The sequence below is a fragment of the Cephus cinctus genome, unplaced genomic scaffold (assembly GCF_000341935.2).
Source record: "Cephus cinctus unplaced genomic scaffold, Ccin1 Ccin1_scaffold0215, whole genome shotgun sequence".
Classification (NCBI taxonomy): domain Eukaryota; kingdom Metazoa; phylum Arthropoda; class Insecta; order Hymenoptera; family Cephidae; genus Cephus; species Cephus cinctus.
The window spans coordinates 293,517-318,843 of NW_014332933.1; the positions used below are offsets into that span (position 1 = coordinate 293,517).

Genomic DNA, 25,327 nt, shown 5'->3' on the forward strand with positions numbered 1-25,327 from the left:
CCGCGGCTATCTCTGTTTCACTCTACCGAGAATCATCTACGGACGGTGCTTCCTTCACAACCCCCTCTTTCATTGCTCCTCTTCGAGATCGCTCGTCTCGGCAAACTGATCTCTCGCAACGAAGGGGACCAACTTCCAAGGGACGTGAGTGACTCTTCTCTTGCGAAGACACGCGCACCTACTTGGCTACTTGGGCCTACTGCTGTAATTGCCGCTTCTCGCTCGCAGTACTTCTCCTTCCACGACGTCAGAGATGCATTGCACACTGAAGACGTTGAAGAAACAATTAACGATACTCTCTCTCTCTCTCTCTTTCTACTGGAGTCCATGTCAACGATATCTGTATTTCTCAGTCACCCGAAAAACACTTACGTGTAAAGAACTACGCCAAGCACAGGAGTGCTGTGAATTCCTCGAACAAAAAGTATTGAAATCATATTATTGAGGCCAACTATTTCTTAATATTAAGTGATTCCAATTACGAAGAACCGCGAGGCTACTAGATCACATAAAATATAACTAATGAAATTGAAAAAAAGTTGGTTAAAAGTAAATGGATTATTTTGAATGCAGCAACGTTCGACTTGTGGACTCGGAGTCGTCACTCGAAGAAGCAAGAGCAAAGTAGACGAACACTGGAAGGAATGAAAGTAGAAGAGGTAGGCACGAAGATGGACCCTGACTTAGGAGGGGGGGTAACGTGCTCGAGGTGCGGGGTCAAACGCAAACGTATAGTTTAGTCTGAAGTAGCTGATATGGGATTGTAGGCCGCGTGATATATCCGCGTCAGGTTGAACAATGTCCTGTCGTACCCACAATGCATCAACCGTTGCACTGTGGTCGCTTCGGATTATTCTGGTCTCGTACCTACTGCGATTCTATCCTGAATTTCTACGACGAGTTCAAACGTTGTCGACCCTTTGCCGCCGCTAAAAACAGCCTGCGATTTCTCATGCGATTAGGAAACTTTGGAAATTGACCGATTGACGTGCCAGATTCGCGCCACGGGCGACGATGTCCCCGTCGCTGCCAACGTAGTTACGAACTCCAGATTCAATCTCTCCTCTGTTTGCATCGCCCGGCGAAACACGTTTTCATGCTTCCTAACGAACCACGAATGATGCATTGATGCTTCATGGAAACTTGGCATGCTGTTTAATAGGAAATTATGATGACGACGGTTCACGTGTTTTCCACCAATTCCCATCTATCGTTAAGAATTCTAGAGGTTTCGCCCGAACTTCCGGCCGCTGAGGATGAACACAATTGAAGACTCTCTCTTCGAATTATCCTTCGCTTATCCGGAGTTACAACGTTCTCTGCTAATCCAACATTTTAAGATTGGCTGCGGCTCGCAATCAGATATCACTGTGCTCCGATAACGGCTTTATAACTCAGTGCGGGCACGTTCATGGAGCTTATTTAACGGAAGGAACAAGGCTGGATTTATTTCCTGGATTCCGTGCTGCATCCTCAAGACATCGGAGTTCCCTAGTTCCGAAATGCCAAAACGAATGAACAATATTATCAGTGCACTCGATCAGCGCCATTGCGAATTGTTCTTTCATATTGTTCAGTTTCCACTTTCTCACAATGAACATCCCGCGCATTCCCTGCTTCATTATCTTTCACGATGTTATCTAATCCAACATCCAGCCACTATTGGTCCTCAACTGATCCTTATTTGTAGAGTTGATTCGCCATCTCTCCAAGATAACATACATATATAGATCATTGAACAAAAAAGAACAAGGAGGACAAAGAGCAAAAGAGCAAAGAGAAGTATAGCGCAGATCGTAGTCCAGAGTATCCAGTTGTTCGTCTGTCCAAGCAAATCAAATTTTCGATTTGCCCTCAGAAATCAGATTAGAAATCTCGTTTGTTCTCGAATCCCAACTCGGAATTTGCTCGATCGTCGCTCAGTCCACTTGATTCGCTTACCAACGGATTTGGCAAAGAGGACATCGCTCTGCGGTTTTTTCTTTTAAACAGCAGCCGAGAAAAAGCCTCAATAAGAAGAGAAGACGCGGGTCACCGAGAAACGAGACGCTGCGAAAGAAAGTAAAATGCCGGAAGCAATGTGGCATGTAGCTGGGCCCGCTACATGCTTCGTGCCAAGAAAATATCGAATATCTCTAGGCAGAGGAGCAACAAACTTTGACAATTTCGAGTCGCGATCGATGAACTTTCTCCTTTTCTTCGTGCGACTTTGCAGCCAACATATACTCACTCATACGTATTCACTACTTCCCGTGCCGTAGAAGACTTTACAAAGTACATCAGAGCAAGTACGAGTGAGACATCCTCATCCGGTTGCTGATGGGGGAGCGTCGCGACGACGCCGCGCGACGACGCAACGAATTATATTCTCAATCCCATAAAGTATCCCACGCACGATTTCGAAAGTTTATTCCTCGCCACCCTCCGCCAATGCCGCGTTATCTGGCACGAGCATCGTTTGGCAAATAGAAGAAAGGAGATGAAACGCCCGGACGTTGAATTTTCTAATTAAAAGTCACCGAGAAGAACGAAGAATAATTGGCAACGCGAAACGTGTTGCAGGCCCAATACATCCTTCCTCCAAAAGTTTAAGCTACAGCCCATCAGCGCCATCTGGATTACCATAGGATGGAATTTCTGATCCCTTCGGACAAAGTAGTTGTCCCACTTCCACTTGCTCTAGAGGAACGTGATCGAATACCGCGAGGAGTTTCCAGTCACGCAGACGGGATGTTTACCTCGAGGATCGCGATAACCTCGTTCGCCGGAGGAGCGAGTAGTCCAGTCAATGCAAAGACATTCGCTGGGGAAGTTCACGGTAACTGATAAAGGGACGTTTTCGGGATCGGTCTGGGTCTGACCCGAAGCTCAACCCAAACCGTGACTCTTTTGCTTGCCGTTTCCTGCTTCTGCGTTAGCTACGCAGCCAGGAGGGTCTTGCGAATGTCAAGGGGGGGACAGCCCTCCTTGCGAAACCGTTAATCACTTAAGTTTCCTAATTACTAGTATTCCTGACTATTGCGGAGAGGCGGGCATGAAGCCCAGTGTCATGGGAGTTTCTCATTATACGTACCCTTCCGTTCTCCGGTCTACTGGTGCAGCTGATGGGGTGGCTGCTGCTTCGAATGGCTCACTACTTGCCGACTCCCGACTCCCGACTCCACTACTACGCATATTACAGGTCATTCACTCAACTTACTTACAATTAGAATCCCCACGTGCGAGAACACATTTCAGTCAGGAGATTCAAATGAGCTTCAAAAGAAAACGAAGCCAGCGACCGTGACTTTAGCGAGAGAAAATGTTGATCGATGCTGGAGAGTCATTAATAACTCGAGCGTTAATAAATATAATATTAAATTCCTCGCCCCGAACGATGACCTCTCGACCCATCTATCAGACGGTACCAATGGCAGCAAAGAAGGCGAAGCTGCACGACAGGGGAGTTATGAATTACGAACGGATGAGAGGACGAGGAGGAAAGAAGCGGGTCAAAGAGAAGGAAAGATAAGCAGCGGAACCAACGAAAATTGAGGTATATCAAAGTATCTAGGAGGATCTGTATACCGCTAATCTTTAATTCAAGGTTTCGTATGTTTCAAATAAAAATATTAAAAGATTATAAATAATAGAAGGGCTGAAACTGTTAAACGTTAGTCTATGCGAAGTTAGCTGATCAAAATGTTTTTACAAAAGTCAGGATAACGTTCACTCGATTCTCTGATAATTCTAAAGAAATCATCGAATCGTAATTGAATTCAATCGGATCAAAGTGAACTCGTGGCATTTGAGCTCAGTCATTCGTCATTGCACATTCCCGATCCCTTCTGTTTTACTTTAGCCCGAAATTCGCCTAAACGAAACTATTCGATGCGAGGCCCTCTTGGAACTGTCTTGAATTAGGGAAGTGCCGGAAACATTAGCCAGAGTGTACGCATACATTATAGAAGATGTTTTGGTATTCTGATCTGATCAGGAGGCTGGTAAATTTTGCTCCCCAAAGAGTACTACTGCCTTCGTTCGGATTAGATATTTGGCAACTCGCGAACGGACCTCAGGTATACGTGTCACTTAAGGGATCTGGAAGGTCTTTGTCAGTTTATTTATTTGTCAATGTAACAATCTATAAGGCGACTTCCTTGCACTACACTATTATTATGAGAGCAACCTTCTTTCTTTTGGTAGAAAGAGGATTTCAAAGACGCCGAGGACGCCGAGGACGCCGAAGATGCATTCCTCGAGGCGCCAGGAGACTACTCTTCCATCTCGCATCGAGACACGAACCAAGAGAGGAGAAAAGCAAAGCGAGGGAATCGAAGATTCGAAAAAGGACTTGTTTCGAAGTTTATCATTAGTTGGTAACTGAACAACGGCGTTCGCTTTTCTTCTTCTCCAGGAAGCCGTCAGTGCCGATACCTGCTGCCTAATATCATTTTAAAACCAAAGTTTTGGCCAAACTTTTGTTTATTATTTTTCCATCCCCTTGGCGACTCGCAAACTGCCGCGCCCGAACTCCTCGCGAATCGAGACTCCTATCGAACTTCTTCCCCCACGTTCGTCCCCTTCTTTCGCTTACCCCGCTGCGCCGCCGTTTCGTCCAGTCTGCTACAAAGAAGCACAAAGAGTCGCAGGTTCTTAAAGCAAGGTCACAAAGAAACCCATTGCTAAAAGTTTCGAAATATCTGTTGGACGCGGTCGCACGAAACCAGTACAATTGCTCCGAATAGACGCTCTGTCGCTAGTTTATCTACTGATGGCCGTTAAATACTTTTGGATCACTATGTCAGCGTGAAAACGACGGAAACAAAAAAAAACGACAATAAAGAAAATGAAAATAAGCGCACATGCTCGTTCTCGCTGGGTTACTGTGCTAGAACGAGACGCGGAAGCTGTGGCTTCGGTGCAAGGTGCAAACGTCAACGTCTAGGATATCCTCCGGATGATCGGTTCATTTCCGATCGTGACCCACTATCAGCAATACGTGGGGCATTCCAGATTCTCGATCTGTCCCCGTGGCCAAACACCTCCGTGGGGCCAAACTGTGCTCGCAGCTCAATACTCCTGCAGCTACGTTATTTACTCCTACTCCTACTACCACTACTACTGGCACCATCGGTAATTGTCGTTGAGCGTGCTGTATGTGCTGTATGTGCTGTATGTGCTGTATGTGCTGTATGTGCTGGATGTGCTGGATGTGCTGGATACACTCTGCCGACACTGGAGATGGTGGCACTGAATCCTGGCCGCAATGGAGCTCGTTATACATTGTATACAGCAGTGATGTACTGTTTCTTGCAATAAGCACCAAAAAACAATAGAAAAGAAAGTATGTTCCACTGTAACTTGAATATTTTCTTGAATTTGCGGAACGATAGAACTTGCCAGTCGTTCACCCTTTCTTTCTAAATAGACCATCATGGATGCAAGCTCGTTGGTATCACGCAATTGTTTGATTGCAACGTCCCAACGTTCAACGTCCAGACTCACTCGTTTCACAACTGTCGGACTTGAACTGCATTTGGTAAATATAATGGCGGCCGAGCACGTTGCAACGCAGCGAGTAGAATAGGGCCGTTATCGATAACCCGTCAACCAGGCAGAACGGGCAAATTAAAAATGTAACGAACGCACGTCTCGCGTAATGGTGCCTGATGCCGAAGGCGAGAGCGTTCGCCATTTTTTGGAGATTCCCCGAGAGAGAGAGAGAGAGAGAGAGAGAGAGAGAGAGAGAGAGAGAGAGAGAGGAGGGGGAAGGGGAACACAGAGGAGTCAAGAACAGAAATGGAGAAACGGTAAATCTGCTTTCGGTCGCCAGAAGAACGCAGAAGAAATTAAACTGCAGCTTGGGAGCGTTCAAAAAAATGGTAACTTTAAAAAATAGTCGGTTATTTACTCGCTGTATGAAAACAATAAATTTTTACGAGGTGCACAGACAAAAGGAGAGTTGCTCGTTGGTCAGCGTACAAAGATATGCATATTTATCACATTCCCAAAGTTTCCGTAGCCGCTGGCAGTCCTATTGCTCCTACCGACCCCGCTGACCCCGCTGACCCCGCCGGTACAGGCTCCGCTGGCTCACTCGTAAAAACTCGATCGATTGACTTTCGTTCATTTGACGAGATTGGCAATTAGCACTTTTTCACAGAGGAATTAGTCATGCCTCGAACCTTCACCCCTTGCCGCTTTGTCTGCAAAACGATACGTTGTGATAACTCCTTAACGAGAAACTGGGCAGGTTCCACTTTCCGCTGATTAAATCTTCCAACGTCTCTCGATGACATAGCGGTCGAGGCATCCGGCACCGAAGGGGTCATCGATAAGGAAACTTCCGACACATATCTAGAATGATATAAGGAAATATCTTGGTTGAAAATACAACAGCACTCGGGAAGCCTCGTTGTATTGGTGGGGGGATAATACCCGTATAAGTTCCAGGTCGAGTCCTCAGCAGGGCTGTAACCCTTCTCGAACTATGACACTGATTATCCGTAAAGTTTGAGGACAGTCGCGCAAAAAGAGCCATAAACGCTGCAGAGGACGCGAACAAAAAAGTGTTGTTCGGACAGACCAGCCAGTGCTTTGAGCAAACAAGAAGCCAACGAAGCAAAGCAAAGCTCAGGGCAATTCGGTTGCAGAGAAACTAGTTTTTTTCCTCGAGGCTAAGAATCCGAACCACTTTCGAATGAATATTGCAGTGACGTAGTGAAAAGAAAAGATGTGAGCTGCCAGGCGTCATCGGCTACTTAACGTGCATGCTGATCCCTAATCACCGGAACGAGTAGAAGAGGAAGTGAAGGCGAGGCGGCTTCGCCTGCCCTTGGTGGTGAGGGAGGGGGGGGACGGGCGGATACTGAAAAGATTCCTTCCGACGAGTTAAATATGGCTGGATGATCTCCGTGCGAGGAACAAAAATTGAAAGAAATTATACCGGATGCTCAGACAGCTGCGAGTTATTAATGTAGTTTAACTTATCGATTAGGCGCGATATCGGTTGGTGCACTTCTCGGAATTGCCATTCGATCTCGAAGCTCCTCGTGTAATTGCATTTCTTGTTTTTCATAAGAACGGGAAAAATGGAGCAAGGAGGAGGTACTCTGGAAAGCAAGAAAAAGAAGAGCAAGGAAGAGACAAGGGCAGTACGCTCCCACACTCCTGATAATGTCGCAATTTTTCGGATTTTCGCAATATTACATTACGCATACATGAATGGAGGAAGCGAGGAAATAAATTCGATAAAACCTGCCGAATATTTCATCGAAATTCCTGACACGCAGCAGCAATGATGCGTCGTGCTCATTTAATTCCATGTAATCTTGCGAGAAGCTTTTATGCTCCTACGGTATACAGCAGCATGTGGGTGAATAAGGATTCCGGGGGAAACGGAGAGTGAGGCAGTATAAGATACTGGAAGAGGCTGCTGCTGCGTCCCCTGTTGCCCGAGATACACTCAAAGGAATCTGACAGAGGAATTTTTAAATTTGCGGATATCCAATCCACCGGTCAGACGATTGGCAGGACAAGCTTTGAAAAACACAATGAACTTGCCTACGCTGCAATATGTCCAAGTGTTGCAGTTATCCGGCGATGAAGGAGCTTAAAATTTATTCGGGGAATTTTCGACTTTCGAAAGCTCTATCCAATTTGATAGAGCGAACCAATCAACGAGAAGCTAAGCTCCGAACCCTGCAAAGCGCCGCGACGCTTAAGCCACCCTCACGCGGCTTCGCGGTATAAATATTTTAGCATTTGTTGTTTGACATCTTGTCAGAGGAAGATGAGGAAATTTTGTCCCGGAATTCATCGATCTACTGGGTTAACACGCGGAGACTCTCAGAAAAGGTCCAATACTTTTCCTAGATTTCTATAAAAAAAAAAAAGACTGACAGGAGAGACTTCCGAAGCTATGGAGTCGTCAGGCTGATTACAAATTTTACAAAATACGTGAGAGCCGCACACTACTACTCCCGACAAATCTTTTGAAAACATTCAATAATCTCTTGAAAATAGCCAGATGCAAAGGAACGTCTATGGATACGTCATAGGCTGGTAATTGTCAAAGCAATAACGTTTTGGCATTTTTCGAATATTAAAGAAGAAACAAAAGTAACGGGACGAATACAATGAAAGGAAACTTGAAGTAGTAAAAAGGGAAGTGAGTATTGATGAGAGAGAGAGAAAAGTAGAAAGACGAAACAACTGAATCCCAGAAGCCACGATGCAGTTCAGGATTGAAGACCAAGGAATGAAGAAGAGTTCGAGCGGCGTTTATGTAGCTTCGTGAACGAAGGCTAGTGAGAGAGCAAGAGAGACATAGAGAGATAGACGAGGAGGGCTTTATTAAAGAGTTCCTCTTTTTAGCAGCTTCGCAAGCTCCAAGGAAAGTTTCCACGTTGAAAGGATTATGACGAACCGCGCGGCATCAAAGGCTCCCCGATTCACCATAATCGGCAAAGTAATTTTACGAATATTCCTCCACCTTTCTCTACCTCTTCTCATTTTTTATTCTCTCTCTCTCTCTCTCTCTCTCTCTCTCTCTCTCTCTCTCTCTCTCTCTCTCTCTTTTATCCATCTATCTCTATCCGAGTTTCTACACCTCTGCTACGTTCAGAAATAAGGTGATCACGCATCCGATTATGTTTATCTTGTTCATAAGGTGGGGCAATCGCCTCTGCATCGATACAAGTAATCTTAAGCAATCTAATCCATATTTCTCGTCATCGTCCAGCTCGATGACACCTTGTTACTTCTTGGTCAGATGCCTTTGATAAGACCGTTTCGATGGAGGCTCCAGAGCAATTGCATCACTATTGTCTGTAGAAAGAATATTGCCGGCTGCTAGCCACTGGCATTCCGCGGCTGAGGTACCTCCGCGAACTTTGACCCACAAGTGCTCGAGGGACCTTAATAAAGGTCCTTGTGCTCCCCTACCTTAACTACTGTCTTGCCATTTATACTGACTTATTGAGGTTACCATGAAACTGTCGCGCTGTATGAATGGAGCCATTCGTTTCGTCAGCGGAGTTCAAAGGCACCAGGACGTTCCTTCGGAATTCCCCTCTGTTAGCATCCTCCTCATTGTCGCTAGAGTTCCGTACGCTGTCTTTATACCTTCTGGCCAAAAACATTATCGTTCTTGTTCTCCTTTCTATCATTTCAAAGAAAAGAAGCAGTACTCAACAAGTTCCTAATGGGTAATGAGACATCGCAAGAGATCTCAGAAAGGCAGTTCGAGGACTTCTTTGGACCAAAAGAAATCGCCGTGTCGAGTATTGCACGAAAAGAAGTAATTGCAGAGGGGTATTGAACGAGTGTGGGCCAAGTGCGTAGTGTAGAGGGCAAGAAGCAAGCGCTCTGCTGAAATTCATTGGAGGACCGTAAATAGGAGCAGCGAGCAGCTGGGCTGCCGGTAAGCAAATCCTGAGCAAAGCCTGAGGCCTGAGGCAGACGTATTTCTCGATGTACGAGGCGCAAGCAGGCCAAGCTCCTCTTTGCTCCCGGCTGTACTTAGGGCTTGAAAAGCGCAAACCTCATATCGTACGTCGGCAAATATTCATAAGTCGAATATCGTCTCCCAGTGTTGCATGGGTGAGGAGAACGGGTGAAAGTGGCATCCTTCGAGAGTGAGGAGAGCAGAAAGGCACATTCAGGAGCTTATTCAAGTTCATATCGAACCGTTCGATAGAGCGGCGCTCCTGAATCCGGGATTCAGGATTCCTCAGACGTGGCTCAGGGCATGTTCGCATAGGTGCGACAGTAAATATATCAGATTGCGATATACGAGATAAACAATTGATCGTCCTTTCTTTCTTAAAAATTCATTTGCTTCGTAAATTTGTCGAATCTGCTGTTCTCCATTCGGGTGGGCCTTTTCACACTTCCTATTGCCATTACTATTCTACAGTATGATTTCGACGTGTGCCCAAAGTAGGAGAAGCCGACAATGACGATGCGAACAAGGATCTGGTCGGCTTCGGTAGAAAATAGGCGTGGCAGGGTAACTCACGGTTTCTCTAGAGCATTCTACAGAATATAATGGCCTGTGGAGATTTTGTTTTGGATTTTGATTGAGGTAGGACGCGCGCGTGTCCTTCTTACGGTATAATTGGGATTAGGTAGGCACTCTCGCTGTTGTCTGGGTCGGCTGCTGTCCTGATCTTGCGAGAACCGTCACCACAGTCTCACCTGCTAGTTGGATGCTAGTTGGATACTGGTTGCCTTCGCAACGTGAGCATAGACACGATGTGCCAGATCTACTGAGTGTCCTCGTGACGCCCAGCGCCGAGACGTCCCGCGGTGGTAACGTCCAGTTGACAATGGCGAAATGCTGCTCAGGACGAGCATTGTCCAGGAGCCCCGATCATTCTTGAACAAAGACGTGAATCGAGTGGGATGAGGAAGCTCTTGGTGCAGAGGACAGTGACGAAGGCTGAGATCAAGAGGGACGAATAGACCCCAGCAGAATGCAAGGACGCGGAGGATCAAGAAGGATCTACGGAAACCAGGTAAAGGAGGAGAGAACTTTGAATAAATCCACCGAATCGACTAGGCCGAATCGTCCAAGGACAATCGAATGCTAAATAGTCAAGTTGAAACGGCCATAGCCGTCGTCATCGTCCACATAGACGAGAGCTACTGGTGCAATTTAATTGGCTAACCGGAATCCACGGGTTTCGTTTCGCTTCGATCGATCGGATCCTTCGCGATCAAGGGAAAATCCAAAGCGACGGATCTACGTCAGACGTGGGACTCAATTATCTATAGGTTGGTACCTAATCGTTCGAATGAAGACGATTAGAAGACATTCGTAGCTGGCTGCTAGGATAGATGGTTAGGTATAGAGGGTTGAGCTTAGGCATAAGTGCACCGATGCACGCGTGCACATGGCTGAATGGACGGATGGCTGACCTGGTTTCTCGCCGACTCTGGCTACCGATCATCCCTTCGGCGGCAGTTTGTAAACGTAATGTAAGCTTTCAAGAATCTCCTCTCCTCTCCGGCCCTGAACGCCTTTTGCCCGCGTTTCAGTCTTTTTTTCCGTACTCCATTCATTCATTCTCCCCGGCATAAAGGCGACCTCGCGCAGCCTTCTGCCTCGCGGCTCTCGCGAGGGATCCTTCCCTACGACCGCAGCCATAGCTGAAACCGAACCGCAGCCCCTTCCACCCGGTTGCGGATTCATTAAGGCTAATTAGAAGGCACCATCACCCCGTTATTCGGGATCATTCACCTATACCACGGCGTATCGTGGGACATCTCATCTCCAGTAAAACCCAGTTAGCTTAAGCTTCTTATCTCTCGCTGCTGCACACACTGTCTCTCGTTTCCCTCGTTCACCTCTTTTATCTCTTTTTATTTATTAGGGTCTACTACCGTAGACACTTCTTCGGGTCCCTCCTCACCATTCGTTCTTACGACACTTGCTCCGGAATGAGTTTCTTTTGAATTTCTTTATCCGTAACAGAATCGTTTTCCACATTCTGAATCCGAGCTGCTGCACGTGTATTGCGTTTTCCTTAATTCGCGTCACACTCCCTTATCTCTCTTGTCTTTGTACCATTGAAACTTGAGCGATTCCCCCCGCGCGGAGCAAAACTTGAACCTTGCAAAATGACGGCTCTAGCGAACTTCAGCAGAAACTTGAAGCTAGTTATTTTAATACGCGGACCCGTAACGACACTGTCGAGTCCTGAGTACAGTCCCAAGCAGAGTTTAAGGAACTAGAAGCGCAAAGAGAGGAGACGTGGTCTCTACTCGCGATGTTCTATGGGAAATTGAATGGAGGAGTGTAAAGGTCGAATATTGGTTTTCAATTTGCATTTTCCCAATAAGTCACCGTACATCGTTCCACTGCAAATCAGCTCCGTTCGTGCGTGCCTAAGAGACGCCGGGTGCAGAGGAGAGTCAGAGGAGGGGAAACAAGAGAAAGAGAGACAGAGAGAGAGAGAGAGAGAGAGAAGGGGGGAGTGGAGAACGGATGCAGGGCAAATAAAAAAATGACAAGAAAACAAGAATTAGAGGCTGAAGAAAAACAGGAAACGTTCGAGAAGAACGAAACGAAGTAAAACCTTCGTATCCTGAATAAAGCCGGAATGCGATCGCGAAATCGGATTTACAAGCTTACAGGCGGACATCAGGTTAAATATTTAGCTTCGTCTGAAAGCAAGTTGATTTTCCGCAGCGACTGCTCAGTTTCCGAAGAAGAGAAGCTCAGTCGATCAGGTTTCGGATGAGGGTTTGCGCGCTTCAGGGGCACCTAGCGCAGAAGAGTCGCAACAAATTAATATTGTAGTGGAGACACGCCGATGGGAATTAAACGAGTCGCTGAGAATGGACATTGCTGAATCAGGAATTCTAGTTGCTTGGAGTTGAAATTGGCCTTCGAATCCAAGTAATTCGCAGCCCGCCGCTCCTGAAGTTAGAGCCAATGTCACATCTAGGTGGAAAGCCTTCAGCTCGTTAAATGAAATCAGTCGATTTGCACGATTCGCGAGACACTGCGGCTTTGTCATTCGAGATTCAGCAACCTGCTCGGCATCCATTTCGGCTTCGATCGCTCGACGGTGCGCAACATGTCCTGTGAAAGGATTAAATCGGATCGAGTCTCACGCAAAATACATCCACCCACGCGCACACAGTTCAGCCGCTACGTGTGTTGTTATCATTCGAATACCGGAACTATTAACTGGAGCAGCCTGTGGGCTCTGAGTAGGAACTCGTACGTCGCAGGTGCACACGCAAATATATGTATATTATTATATTTGATTCTTTTTATTGCCAAAATGTATTTATTTCCAAAATACTCGGAAGTAGGCACGTACGTGTCGCAACGAATTCAGAGCTCTTTTCGAAAACATAGTGACGTCAAAGTTGAGGCTGGGACGAAGCGCCGTGCGGTGCGTCCTTGACAGCTGATCGAGCTCATCGTGCGAGCGGCGTAGCCAGTAGCGTCACAGACGCCGCCGGCCTCGGCCTTGCGTCAGCGTCACTATGCCAGATGACAAATTGCCTGCACGCCCGCAGCACCGAACCTAATCACTGCACTGATGCTGCGCCCCTCCTAATGTCCACCAGAGTACCAGAAACTGCGAAAATTTTCATTTCAAGTATAACATTATTTCTCGAATTTCATTCGCGTGGTCATCGACGGAACTTCTTGGGAGATTAGTGGAAAGCCATGTATTCTCATGGCGCGAGAGACATCGCGGACTCCCAAGAGTTCGCGAGCGCGACAGAAATTGCGCGTGGCGTTCCGGGGTGAATTAGCGCGAGATATTGATAAGAGGCGAGAGGGAACACGCAGTGGCAACTCCGCACCGGCGGTAAATGTCAGCCAGACACTAACCTCCACGCCGGGACTTGCTGTGGTGCACTAGTCGGTGGATTGGGTGCAATTGGTCTACCGCGTTGCAGGAGCCAAACGGAAACGGCGAGCGCGTACGACTGCGTTGAGAGGGACGTAGGGACGAGGCAGCCTTGAGCCTTCCTGTTGCCGAGCCCTTGCGGCTCAATTTATCACACGACCCAGGCTCCTGCCCACCCACGCCCGCAGTGTCGGGGCGTGCGACACTTCCCTCACGGGAACCCAGGAATGCCGTGAAGCAAAATCATTGTTGGAGCTCCATCAATTCACAAGAGTTAATAATTATTCGAGGGTTCTAAGGGGGAGCTCCTCCAAGGTAGAGACTAAGGCAGCTTATTGAATTATTCAATCCCCATTTGTAATCGGATGATTGAAGTTGAACAATTTCTAATATTCATTCAGGAGGAATGATTGTCAATGATGACTGAACGATCAATGATAATTATTTCCGTGTGGACGTGATGTTCAATTGAAAGAGAATGCTCCGAGAAATATAGCCGCGCCGAGCTGAAAGAGATTGTCCTGAGGACTGGGAGGATTGGCCGTGGAAGGAAGGAATTCTCCCGGTAGCTTGGCCAGGACATGTGATCCATGCGATTCCAGCAGACTAGGAATACGTGTGGCACATTGTAATCTATGGGCAACGCAGCGCCTATGGCGGCCAGCGGCAATGATGATATCAAATGCAGTGATTGACGCGCTAGTTCATACCATAATCCCGTAACGTTCGACCCCCGGCTGTTCTCTCGACTGCTCTCGGATATTCTCGGTTACCCTCAACCCTCTACCATCCTCCTATTAGTCCACCCTGTATGCAACGCCGCTATCCTGATTATCTACAGGGTGTACCCGATTAAGCTCGAACGACCTTTTGCCCCATTCGCACGGGTGATGCTGCGGTAAACACAACCAGCACCGACAACATCGTCATCGTCATCGACACTATAGCTATAGACTGTCGTCAAAATTGGACATCGAGTCGCAACAGGACGAGGAAGCTGATAAAGTTAATCGTATTTATAATTGACCTACTTTCTAGATCAAATTATTCGTAGAAACGGCTATTTCCAATGTGGGACAGAAGTTGCAGGACTGCGGCAGTATCGGCTTCTCTCTTCCTGTTGGCACTAGTCGCGTCTAGCTGCGACCATGGCACTAACTAATAATTCAACAAAATATAATACTTCGGAAATATTTACAGCTAAAAGCTACAGGGTGGCTGTTCGACAGGAGGAAATAGGTAGAGGAAGGAGAGAGGGTGTGCGTGCGCGCGCGAGTGTGAGATTGTGTTTATTACATGCTGTGGATTCGAATGGAAATGCGAGAGAAGGTGGGGCTGTCGAATTAGAGGTGTCGAATTATCGCATCGTCTAATTGTTACAAACTGCCCATCGTCGGCGCTCGATCATTAATTCGAGCTTGGCTGGCACCAGCGTGCGCTGCCAAATTTTGTGCATATTGCAAGGCTCCATCGAGCTCCGATCGATCAAGCGATGCATAATTATTCGGCCGTCGCTGTCCTCCCGATGGGTCTGGACCATTCCCGAGGGACGCTCCGAGAAGTCTAGACAAGACCCGCAGGAGTGGAGAGTCGATTAGGGAGTCAATAGGGAGAGACACAGATAGCACGTACACATGGAGCAGCTAGACAGTGCTCCATATCTATACTTTTGTATTTATTTATTTATTTATTTATTTATTATGGCGATTCTACCTCGGAGGCTTCTGAAGCAACTTTACTATTCTATACCGATACTAAGCCTAATTGTATCTGCGCTCGACTTGAAATCTTTATTTATAGATGGATAGCTGATTGCGGTACAGAGAAAGAGGGACCAAAGAAGAGAGATAAACGTTCAGGCAAGATCGAGATCGAACGAGCCTTTTCTCAATCTGCCAGAGAATACTGGAATAGACTTGTAGAAGAGAGTAGAGATGAAGTTATTATCGGGAGCAATGTAATGGCCTGGTTCTAGAGATTACGGAGGGTGGAGGGTGGAGGGTGGAGGATGGAGGGCAGACGGCAAAGCGTAAAGCGTTCGGGTTCGTTTACTATTTATTAAATCGGAAGCGCATCCGAGAAACGAAGCGAAACGCTCTGGGCGGCATTTATATTCATAACCAAACAGGCTCCAGTTTCGTTTCGCGCCGTCAGCAATATTTGCTCTCGACAAATATGACGTGAAATCTTTCATTGAACCGCCCATTCTCTAGACGTACCTTCCGCTCGTATACTCACTCGTCGCTCACATTTTGCACGTATCTAAAAAGAATCAGCGAAACCGTTCATTTACTTGGCAACAAGAAAAGAACCGCACGAGCGTCCCAAACGATCTTCCTTCGCCGGAGTCCCCTCCCCGCCTTCGCCTTTTAATTTACGCAATTCCCGTTGAAACGCAATTCGCTCGGTATTCGAGGCGCTTGCGTTTACATTCCCATTTTCAGCGCCGACAACCGCCGTTATTTATGGCATCAGGTCCGAAGGCGGTAATGGCCTTCCGCGCAGCTACCCACCTTCCGAGCTTCTCCAGTATCCTCAATTTTTCTCTAGTTAATCGAAACTCGCGTGCCACAGTTGCGAAGTCGTTTCTCATCAGGGAAACGTCGTCGTCTTCCTTTGCCCTTGCCTGATCTTACGCGCAAGAGGAGCCTCGGCAAAGAAATAGGCTCACGCTCACGTTCCTATTGACTGCGAATTGCCTTACGACAAGACTACAGGAATCTATAAATACATAAGTGACGTATTTCAAACCAGCGAGCGTGAGCTCGCGATTCGCTCACGGAAACACGAAGACGCGTAGACGTGGGTCCTTCTGACCGGAAAATCCGCATCTTTTCGCTATTGCGTAAAAAACTCGAGGCGAAACAGGAAGCAGGGAGATTAAAATCTTTATTTGAAATTGCCAACGGTCTTGCTACTTGCTAAGGCTCTAACTTTTAATTAGTAAATCCGACGTCTTTATCTCCTGCGGTTAGCAGAAGTGACTTAGCAGCAATTTTTACTCATTACGCGACCCAGAGAGATCCCAAGGGTGCGTTATTCCCACGCTCGGGAAGCCTTCCATTTCCATTTTCACGGATATAGAGATAGCAGAGCTACCGCCGCGCGGAGCCTCAACAACTCCTGTGTCCGTCTGCCGCTTCGCTCAGCTTCTATTTGTTCCTTAGGTTCCCTTCAATTCCGAAAACTCTCCTTCGCGTCTCTGCTCACAGGGAAGCAGCGAGCCCGTTAATCTTGCTAAAGGTTCATACGGGAAGAGACTCACCCTTCGACTGTTGCCATCCTTGGGATTGAGGTCCGAGGCCACGGTTCCGAAGATGGTTGGCTGAAACAAAAGTGTCTATTAGAATTTTACTCATTGACCGAACAATTGCTGAATAATAGATAGAGCCTCCCGATGTCCATTGGACTGCGCGCGGACAATTCGACTGGACGACGTACTCGAGAACAAAGGACCAAGCGCCGTACGAAGCGAAGCTGCCGTCCCGGAGGCAACAGCGTGCGAGACTGTGCAACTAATTTTCAATAGAGCAGCTTTAGGCGCCCTTGGTCGCGTGACTCCCATGATTTATTGATCTGTCGCTGGATTCATTAGTTAGATCAGCTTCGCTTGGCACTCGCACTTTCTTCTTTGGTACTCAGGTGCTTGGTTGACTAGGGTCATGGGTTCCTGGGTGCCCTCGAAGCAACACTCCCGACGTCAAAAGCTTCCGAGCACTAGAACCCCGAGGATACGACGGCGTGTTTATAATCGATATTCGTAAGTAGCGAAGGTCTCCTTAGGAAAAGGGATCCCGGAAACGGGAGAGTTTCCGGGGAGGAGAGGAAAACTGCGCTTCCGTTCTGCAGCATAAAGGTTAAGCAGCTGTTGGTTTAGGACCTGGATGAGGCGTCACCGGCCTCGAACTTTACGTCATGCCGATGATCAAGTGGCTCTCTTCCCCCTGTCTCTCGGCTCGTCCGTTCGTCTGGCCATGAGTCCTGTAGCTGCTCATACCGATAAGGGCGACTCGCGGTCGGACAGGTCGCTGGTTCCGATGCTCGAGTGTTCGGATAGACCGACGATAAGACGCTCCCCGCCACCTCACTCAATATCTCTTAGCTTTTCCAGGATTTTCAAAAGAATTCATCAGCTGCCTCGAAGATTCTGCCAGCGAATCTAGCAGCTGTGGGATCTGCGCCATTTCCCCAGAGCAAACGTCAAAATGTCTCTATAAAATCCGCATTGCGTCGTAAACGTGCAGTAACAAACATCATCTCGTCCTGTGCGAGACTATGCGCGCTGCAACCATTAACTTTTACTTCACTGAACCGTCTCGATCATCAGGCTCCCTGCAGAGAAGACTATCCTCTTCCGGGTCTCGAGAAATTCCCACTCAATTATTCCCCCATTGAAATTGCATCAAATTTCGAGACTCGTCCTGCCACTCGAACCCTCTTTCAATTTGCATTTCATTCTTGGCTGTCCTTCAAGTCACACATCTTTATGGCCTTTAATTCTTTGATTCGTTGCCTTTCATTGATCCTTTTCGCGGACACGAGTAAATCAATGCTTTTGACATAAGCGAATAACTATCGTTAAAGAATGAAAGAATGAAAATCGTCGTTCCGCGTGAAGTTCGCACGTAACGAGGCCGCGATTCAGTCCCCAGGAGCAAAACTGCCATCCTGACTGATCGTCTCTGTTACTCTGTTACTCCTTTCGAAGCAAGTGCCAAGTGCTCTTCTTCCCTGCTGAAGAAACGAAGCTAACGAAAACTCGAGGAAAATCCTTTTATCTTCTACGCACACGTAAATACGTGCATACGTGCACGTATAACCTTGCTACAGGTCAACCGTGAGGACATGTCCTGAGCACTTACTCCATCTCCACGGTTAAACAAGTTGGGTAGTTAAGTCCCCGTTTCCAGGGTAACGTAGCCTCGACCGAGAATTATGTAATTCGTGTTTGGCATAATTAAAAAAGAAAAGCAACCGCAGTAAACCTGAGAATTAACGGAAGCCAAATAAGTGTTGCTGCGAACGCCAACGCGAAAGACTCTAGTTTTGTAGCTTTTTTCCCTTTTCACTTCTCTCCTTGCCTCAACCCAGCTGTTGTTTTTCTGTGAAAGCTCGACTTTTTTGCAGCAGCAGGCCAAAGGATTCCTGCGCCCAAGTTATCGGATATAAAAGTAGTGCGATTTAATTCTCGAGGAGTCTTCTGCGAAGGAAAGCTCACGGCAGAGTGGTTGCGACATTGAGTATTGACTTCGATCGTTGCGGCACTGAAAGTTCAGAGTTCACAGGATTCAGGGAGCACTCGGGCCTCCGCAGAACTAACGAATCTTTTCTCGCCAGTGGGAATCTTGTATTTTCTTATAAAGGTACGTGTACTGTAATATCCAACATGGGTCGGCTTATACATATATTACATGTTCTCCTATGGAAACATCGCAATTTCTTCTGTGTCGGACGTATTTTGCTGGTGTAGAAGTTCTATCGTGTACATTGTGAACGGGCTCACTCTTATGTAGATAGTATTAAAAGTTCATTCACCGTCTACGAATAGTCCAAAGGAGATTGACGAACTCGTTAAAAAAAAAAAAAAAAAAAAAAAACAAAAATTAAAAGTTCATTCACCGTCTACGAATAGTCCAAAGGAGATTGACGAACTCGTTAAAAAAAAAAAAAAAAAAAAAAATCGAAAAGTATTCCGATTTCCCTGATCGCATTTTACAGAGCGGAAACTGGAGAAAAATGAAAATTGACAAGCGAAGGGAACTGTTGCACGTCGTACTGAGTGACAATAACGACGAGCCGTTCTGGAATCAATATATAGTACACGTATACGGAGGCAAAGTGGAAAGAGAAGAAGTTAGTGACGTGGAAGCGGAGGAATCGGTGGGCGCTATTAGAAGGCTCAAAGTAGATAGTAGGAGACCGACGCTCCCAGTAGCAGCGTCGCACAAGCGTCGTTTCGCAAATGGGAATTTAGTTCGCCCGTGAAATTTCTAAAGTGAAGCGTCGCAACGTGCTAAGGTTGAAGAAGATCGATCGATCCTCAGAACGATCGAGTGAACGGGTGTACGCATGTGGCCTAGTTTCCTGCACGTTATGATAACTCGTTATGATCCTCGCACCGATTGGCAGTCAATGAAGCCGTCTAACGAGAATCTATCGGAAACGATGACTGCCGATAAATCCATTCCTTCTTTCATTCGTTTCTCTTCGATTAGATGATATCAACGTCAATTCAATAAGAACTCAATGAAAACACGACGTGCAGTCTCGACGCCACCGCATTCCCAGTAGACCTTCTTATTGCCTTCAAAAGCTCCAGCTTTTTCAGATTATTTAAGATCTGCATCGGTAAAGGTGTAAATGTTCTTTTCTTCCGACGCCTTTCCGAAAATTCCTCTGTAGTCCCTGTTATAGTCGCGTTACGTTCGAAGATCTTCTACGAGACTCCAGATTTAAGGCCCCCGGCGACAGTTCCGCGGACCGAGGAATTAGCATTAAGGGAGTCGCGACAAGTTTCGACTGTCGTTTGTGTTACTTTCGATGTCTCGTCTCGACTCACGTAAACCGGAAGACATATTGACGAGGTCGGCAAAACTGGAGGTGCCAGCTGCCGTTGTCAACGTTACACAAGAATGATTAGTTCCGGCCGGACCGAATTGGCTTAGAATAACAGGCAAGTCCAGAAGGCAAATTCGTGAATGCGGAAGGATTAGCAAATACGCGAAACACGAGATTCGAGGAACGAAGATCAAGAACGATTGCGATCAACCTGAGCAAATTCTGCCGAAGGATTACCGAGTAGAGGAATGATGCTGACAGCCAGTTCAAATGAAACCCACCGTGGACTGTGGGCCGATAGATGGGATGGACACAGTGGAACGTGGAACGTGGAACGTGGAACGTGGAACCGGAGGCAGAACAGCCGAATGACAATTGATATCGACGAAGCGCTAGCCTCGAGAGACAATCAAGTGCGGAGGAAGGCGAAGTGATCGATCGATCCCTTCGTTCCAATCATTTACAACTACTGCGCCAACTACTTGCGAATAGTTGATCTAAACATTGGTCATTTTTCATGAGCCCATGAAAAGAGAGAAAATGTCGGAAAAGGAGATAAATAGCGAAGAGCTGCCCGAGAGAGTCGTAGCGTTCTCGACGTGATCTCTCGTAATTACGTGAACTCTCGGAAGTGGATCCCCTTTTAATTAAGCGTTGCTCTTATGCTTTGTCGTCGCTTTAAATCGTACTGAACGTGCATGTAGGTAGTAGGTCAACACTGTAGACGCAGCTTATTCTTGGTGCACAAGCAAAACTCGTGGGAGGTAATATTTTCATTAATTCGCTCACGCGCAGAATCAAAGAGCTCGAGAATGCTTGAGAAACGTAACGCAACTGGCTCTGGTGGTGAAGATACGAAAGGGGCGCAATCGGAGATTTCGCTGGGCGAGATAAAAGACTGCTGAGTGAAAATAATTTGAGATTTTTCCCTCCTCGACCAAGCCAGTCAACCGTGCGTGAAAAGGAAGCGATTTCGAAGCGACACTCTTTATTCTTCTCCTTAGTCACTCGAGAGTTTGATGAAAAAAATAAAAAAAAATAAAACAGGAGGCAGCAGGCAAGAGTAAAGTGAGTGACACACGCGCTATCAAATTGCCCCGTAACTTGTGTGCCAAATGATTTAACGGGCTAGCTCTGCGGAAGCGAAATACGAGGGGAAGAGTTCGAAGAGAGCCAAGAGAGCCAAGAGAGCCAAGAGAGCGAAGAGAGCGAAGATCAAAAGTCAGGCGAAGGATAAAACGAATGAAGGGGACCAGTGGCAGCTGGCAAGGATAGAAGCCGGAAGAAGGGAGGATAATGTAGGAGGCAAGGGGGTCGAGGAGTCGAGGGGCCGAAGGGTTTGGGAAAAGTGAAAACAAGACACGGCTTCTGCGATTTCGAAATAAAATTCAATATCTTCACGAAGAACTCGGAGAGTATTCGACTTCAATAAGGAGAGGAGAGTCAGATTCTCATAGAAGAATATTCGCAACGCAAGAGAAGCGTCGAAGCGTCGCGAGAGAAAAAGCAATGGGACGTGCGAGGCATCTTCGAGAAAAGGTTACTCTAGGAATGCCGAGCCGAGAAGCCGCGAAGCCGAGAAGCCGCGAAGCCGCCGGCGCAAAGAAAGAGCGACTTTAACGGAAGGGGGGAGTCATTGGATCCGTCTGGTGGGAGTGACAATAATCGCTCGACTAGAATAAAAACGGCATCGATAGTGGAGAATCTGATTGTGGAAAAAGAAGAAGAGGAAGGGAGAGGGGGGCGGAGGCCTAGAGGAGACGAAAAGAAAGAAAAGAAGTGTGCATATGGAAAGGACGAAAGAACTTCGAAATAGCCAGTAGGCAAAGGAGGAAGCCTCACTGGGAGGTGGAATTTCTTGAGGGTCCTTATCGAGGAATTGAAAATTGATAAAAGAGTATGGCTGGTGAATTCTTGAGATCGGTCGAGGAAATATCGGTCCTGCAGGAAATATCTTGACTAAGCCTACACGTATAGGAAGTAATAAATTCGGCACGTCACCGATGCACGGGAGAGAAAAATGGAGTAAATTTGGAAACGACGCTCCTCTGTTCCGTGAGCTAGGAAAAGTGGAATCGAACGAACGGCAATGGAATATTGCGACGTAAAATTCGACTACGCAAGGATTGCACCTACAGGGAGATGAAAATATTGAGGGATACTGGAATAGCAGTACTCGTGTTCCAGTTTCTTATCAGGAAACAAAGATACGACAGTCGAAAAGGATACAAATTCTCATTTCATTCTTAGATTCCCATTTTGTGGAATTGTCAAAGAAATTGCTGAATCAAGAAAAACTGTATACATGTCAAAGAACCTGATTCACCTTGAAATATTTCCAGGCTAGCTGAGCGAGGTAGCTAGACGCCCCATTGGATCGATGTAACTGTCGTAGCTGCCGTGACTGTCGTGTCTGTCGTGTCTGTCGTGTCTGTCGTGTCTGTCGTGTCTGTCGTGTCTGTCGTGGCTGTCGCAGCTGATAATAAATCAGTTGGCCTCAGTCAGAAATTCACATGAAGGCACGTAGCAGTCGATCAAGAGAACTCCTTGAAGAACTTTCATCTCGAACTTCTCCAAGTGGTTCGAGGGTTGAACCTGGACTCTTGAAAGTTTCAAGGAAGTGCTATTCATTTAAATGGGGCAGGATACAAGGGAGGTTGACGAATTGATTGGCCTTTTCACTTTTCCTCCAATAAAATTCATTTATTCACTTTCTGCGAGTAAGAACGAATAAACGGAACAAGGTTGCACATTTAAGAGCTCGGTAATTATAATTATCTTAAAGACGTACAGGCTGCGTAGCAACGCGACGTCAAGTCGCTTCAACGAGCGATTGCCAACAATATGAAAGAAGCGCAAGAGAATCCCTGCTGGTCATTTCCGAGATAAGATTTACGTCTTGCGAATCAGAAAAGCATTCCCATACAGGAGCTCGGCCTTCACGGGTGCGTTTCGCATATTTTCCCTACGTCCATTTGAAGTGGCTATTTCTCCATTTGAGAAAATCGCGAATCCAGCAAACTATTTACAGCTTCTTGCTGCTAAAGTGAACTACTCTCGGTACACTTAAACTTATTGGTCTTTCTTTCTCACTTGAGCAGTATGACCGCGCTCTCGAGTAGCACGGCAGCCACGAATTGCCATGTCGTTAAACAGAATTTACGAACACTTGGTTGAAAATAAAGTTTACGTTGCAGAGTGGCCGGCGTGTGCGCGCTGCTCCGTAAAAAGGTAAATATGTTGTGAAATCGCAGGAAACGGCTCCTCGGTCCTTTCAAGGGAAGCCGATTACTCGCGATTAGTCGCGATTAGTCGCGAGGACTAGACTGATCGGAAAATTGAATAACGACAGACGCAAGAAAGAACGAGAGAGGAAAAGGCAAGTTTGAAGCCTCCAGGCATTCCGGATAAGTCGAGCGACGTCTTTTCCCCTTTGGAATGTAACTACCCAAGTTCCTTAAAATTCAATTTGGCGAGCGACGTAATCCGCGGTTCAACGGCGGCTTATCTTCCGAAAATAGCACTTGTTATATTTGCATCCTATACTCGACTTCCTTTCTCGCTTTCTCCCTTTCTCGCTTTCACGCCCTCCCGCCTGTAACGGATCCAACCTGTGCATTAGCAACTGCTAAGCCCGGTATCACACGTTTTTTCTCCTTTTATTGGCCAGGATGCTTTGGATCACGCCACTAATACAAACACAGTAGTGCACAGTAGTGCACAGCCTTAACACAGTTAGCACAATATTCCCAAAGGTTAAATAATTCTTTTTCCTTTTCATTTGAATTTCACCAGCTGGTAACGGGGTAACGATTGCAACGCGTCCACGGAAATATGCATTCCGGCTGTTTCGATCGAAGTTGCAAAGAAAGACGCAAACTAAAGAACGGAGTGCCGGCCGCATTTTCCCAATGAGTTCCACAAACATATACTTCGCTTACTGGAAATAAAATATGACTTTTCATTGAAAAGTATCGACGATTTAGGTCGACGAGAAGCGGAAGTCTTTATTACGAAAGCTCTATACATTTTTGAACGTTAAACTTTTCGCCTCCCTCCCTCCCTCCCACCCTCCGCCTGTCGTTCAATCTTCTTTCAAATAAATCTACTTTAATCACGGATACTATTTCCACCGGTACACTTGAAACAAAGAATAGGTGTTAGTCGTTTTTGCACTCTTCGCTCCACAAACTCGACAATCTTACCGACGTCAAATTCCCTGGCTGAAAGTGCTTTTACGAAGAAACGTGAAAAATTAATGTGTCGCTGAGCCGAACGAGTTCGGGAGTCGAAGAATTGACGAGAATCAGGAAACTATGGTGGATAAAACTGGCACAAATAATGAATAACTCAACGAAACCAATGGGATTTGCATTTCTTGAGATTTATGCAATTTGCTCGGTAGCGAATCCATTATTATTATTATTATTATTATTATTATTATTATTATTATATAAACTAAACTTTCAGATTTGTAATGCTATTTATGCATGCAATTGCTTGTACCGGCAGAAAATGAAGTAAAGTATTTTACGAAATTGACTAAATATCAAAAGAGATTTTATTTTGCAGTGTTTTCATTATATTACTGATATATTCCACACGTGATTATCATTAGTAAACGTAACGAACCGACGTAACCTTTCTAAGATACGACTTGGAGAATTCAAATGTTTGGCAAAGTTACGAGGCGAACTTCGTGTTATTTGCGGTTATGGATTAATGACGATAATAGAGATAGATACCATATAGTGGCTTTATACTCTGTGATACGGGCCACTATCAACTAGGTGAAACGTAAATCCGGGAAATGAATATCGTTTCAGGTTCAATCAAATTTCCGCGTTTGCCTAGACGCAACCGTGTGCTATTTGCGGCCATTTGCATCAACTGGAATTGGCATTAAGCGTTATCTGCGTGCGCTTCGCTTTAAATTTGGTTAAAGCCACAGAGAAGACGCCCTCCTCGTCTAGCGATCCAAGCAGCGTGTTTTCGTCGTTATCATTATTTCATCTTTCGATCGTGGAACCGGAAGTAGCTGGAACCAGCAATTTCGGCAGGAAAGCGAAAACTGCCGGATAATGCATAACTTGACGAGAGGATGTCCTTACACTTGGAGCGAGAAAGATGCAGGAAGGAGGGAATAAGCGCGAAACGAGACGAAAGAGATAAAAGATGGAGCCCGAAGATACCTAAAGCAGCAGGCGAGTGACAGATGGGTTCGAGTCCTCCTCATCCTCCTCCTCAGTCTCCTCCGCAGCCACGAGAATATCAGAAGGAAGGGAATTTGGCCTGGTCGACACGTACCAACGTAAATCCTGTTACCGGAATACTGGAGCAGGTTTGCCCAACTTGGAAAGTCTTCGCGTCGCTCCGCGACAAAGCACCCCCCCCCCCCCCCCCCCCCC

The 25,327-nt window shown here is 46.5% G+C and overlaps 1 protein-coding gene across 8 annotated transcripts in view; it reads right to left on the reverse strand.

The window, feature by feature from the left end:
* Window positions 1-25,327, reverse strand: part of LOC107265304 — a 169,991-nt gene that overhangs the window by 82,459 nt on the left and 62,205 nt on the right. For all 8 annotated transcript variants that reach the window (XM_025082216.1, XM_025082217.1, XM_015734630.2 and 5 more), the window contains exon 3: window positions 16,627-16,686. In XM_025082216.1, the coding sequence (XP_024937984.1) occupies window positions 16,627-16,686 (60 nt within the window). The remainder of the gene's footprint in view (window positions 1-16,626; window positions 16,687-25,327) is intronic.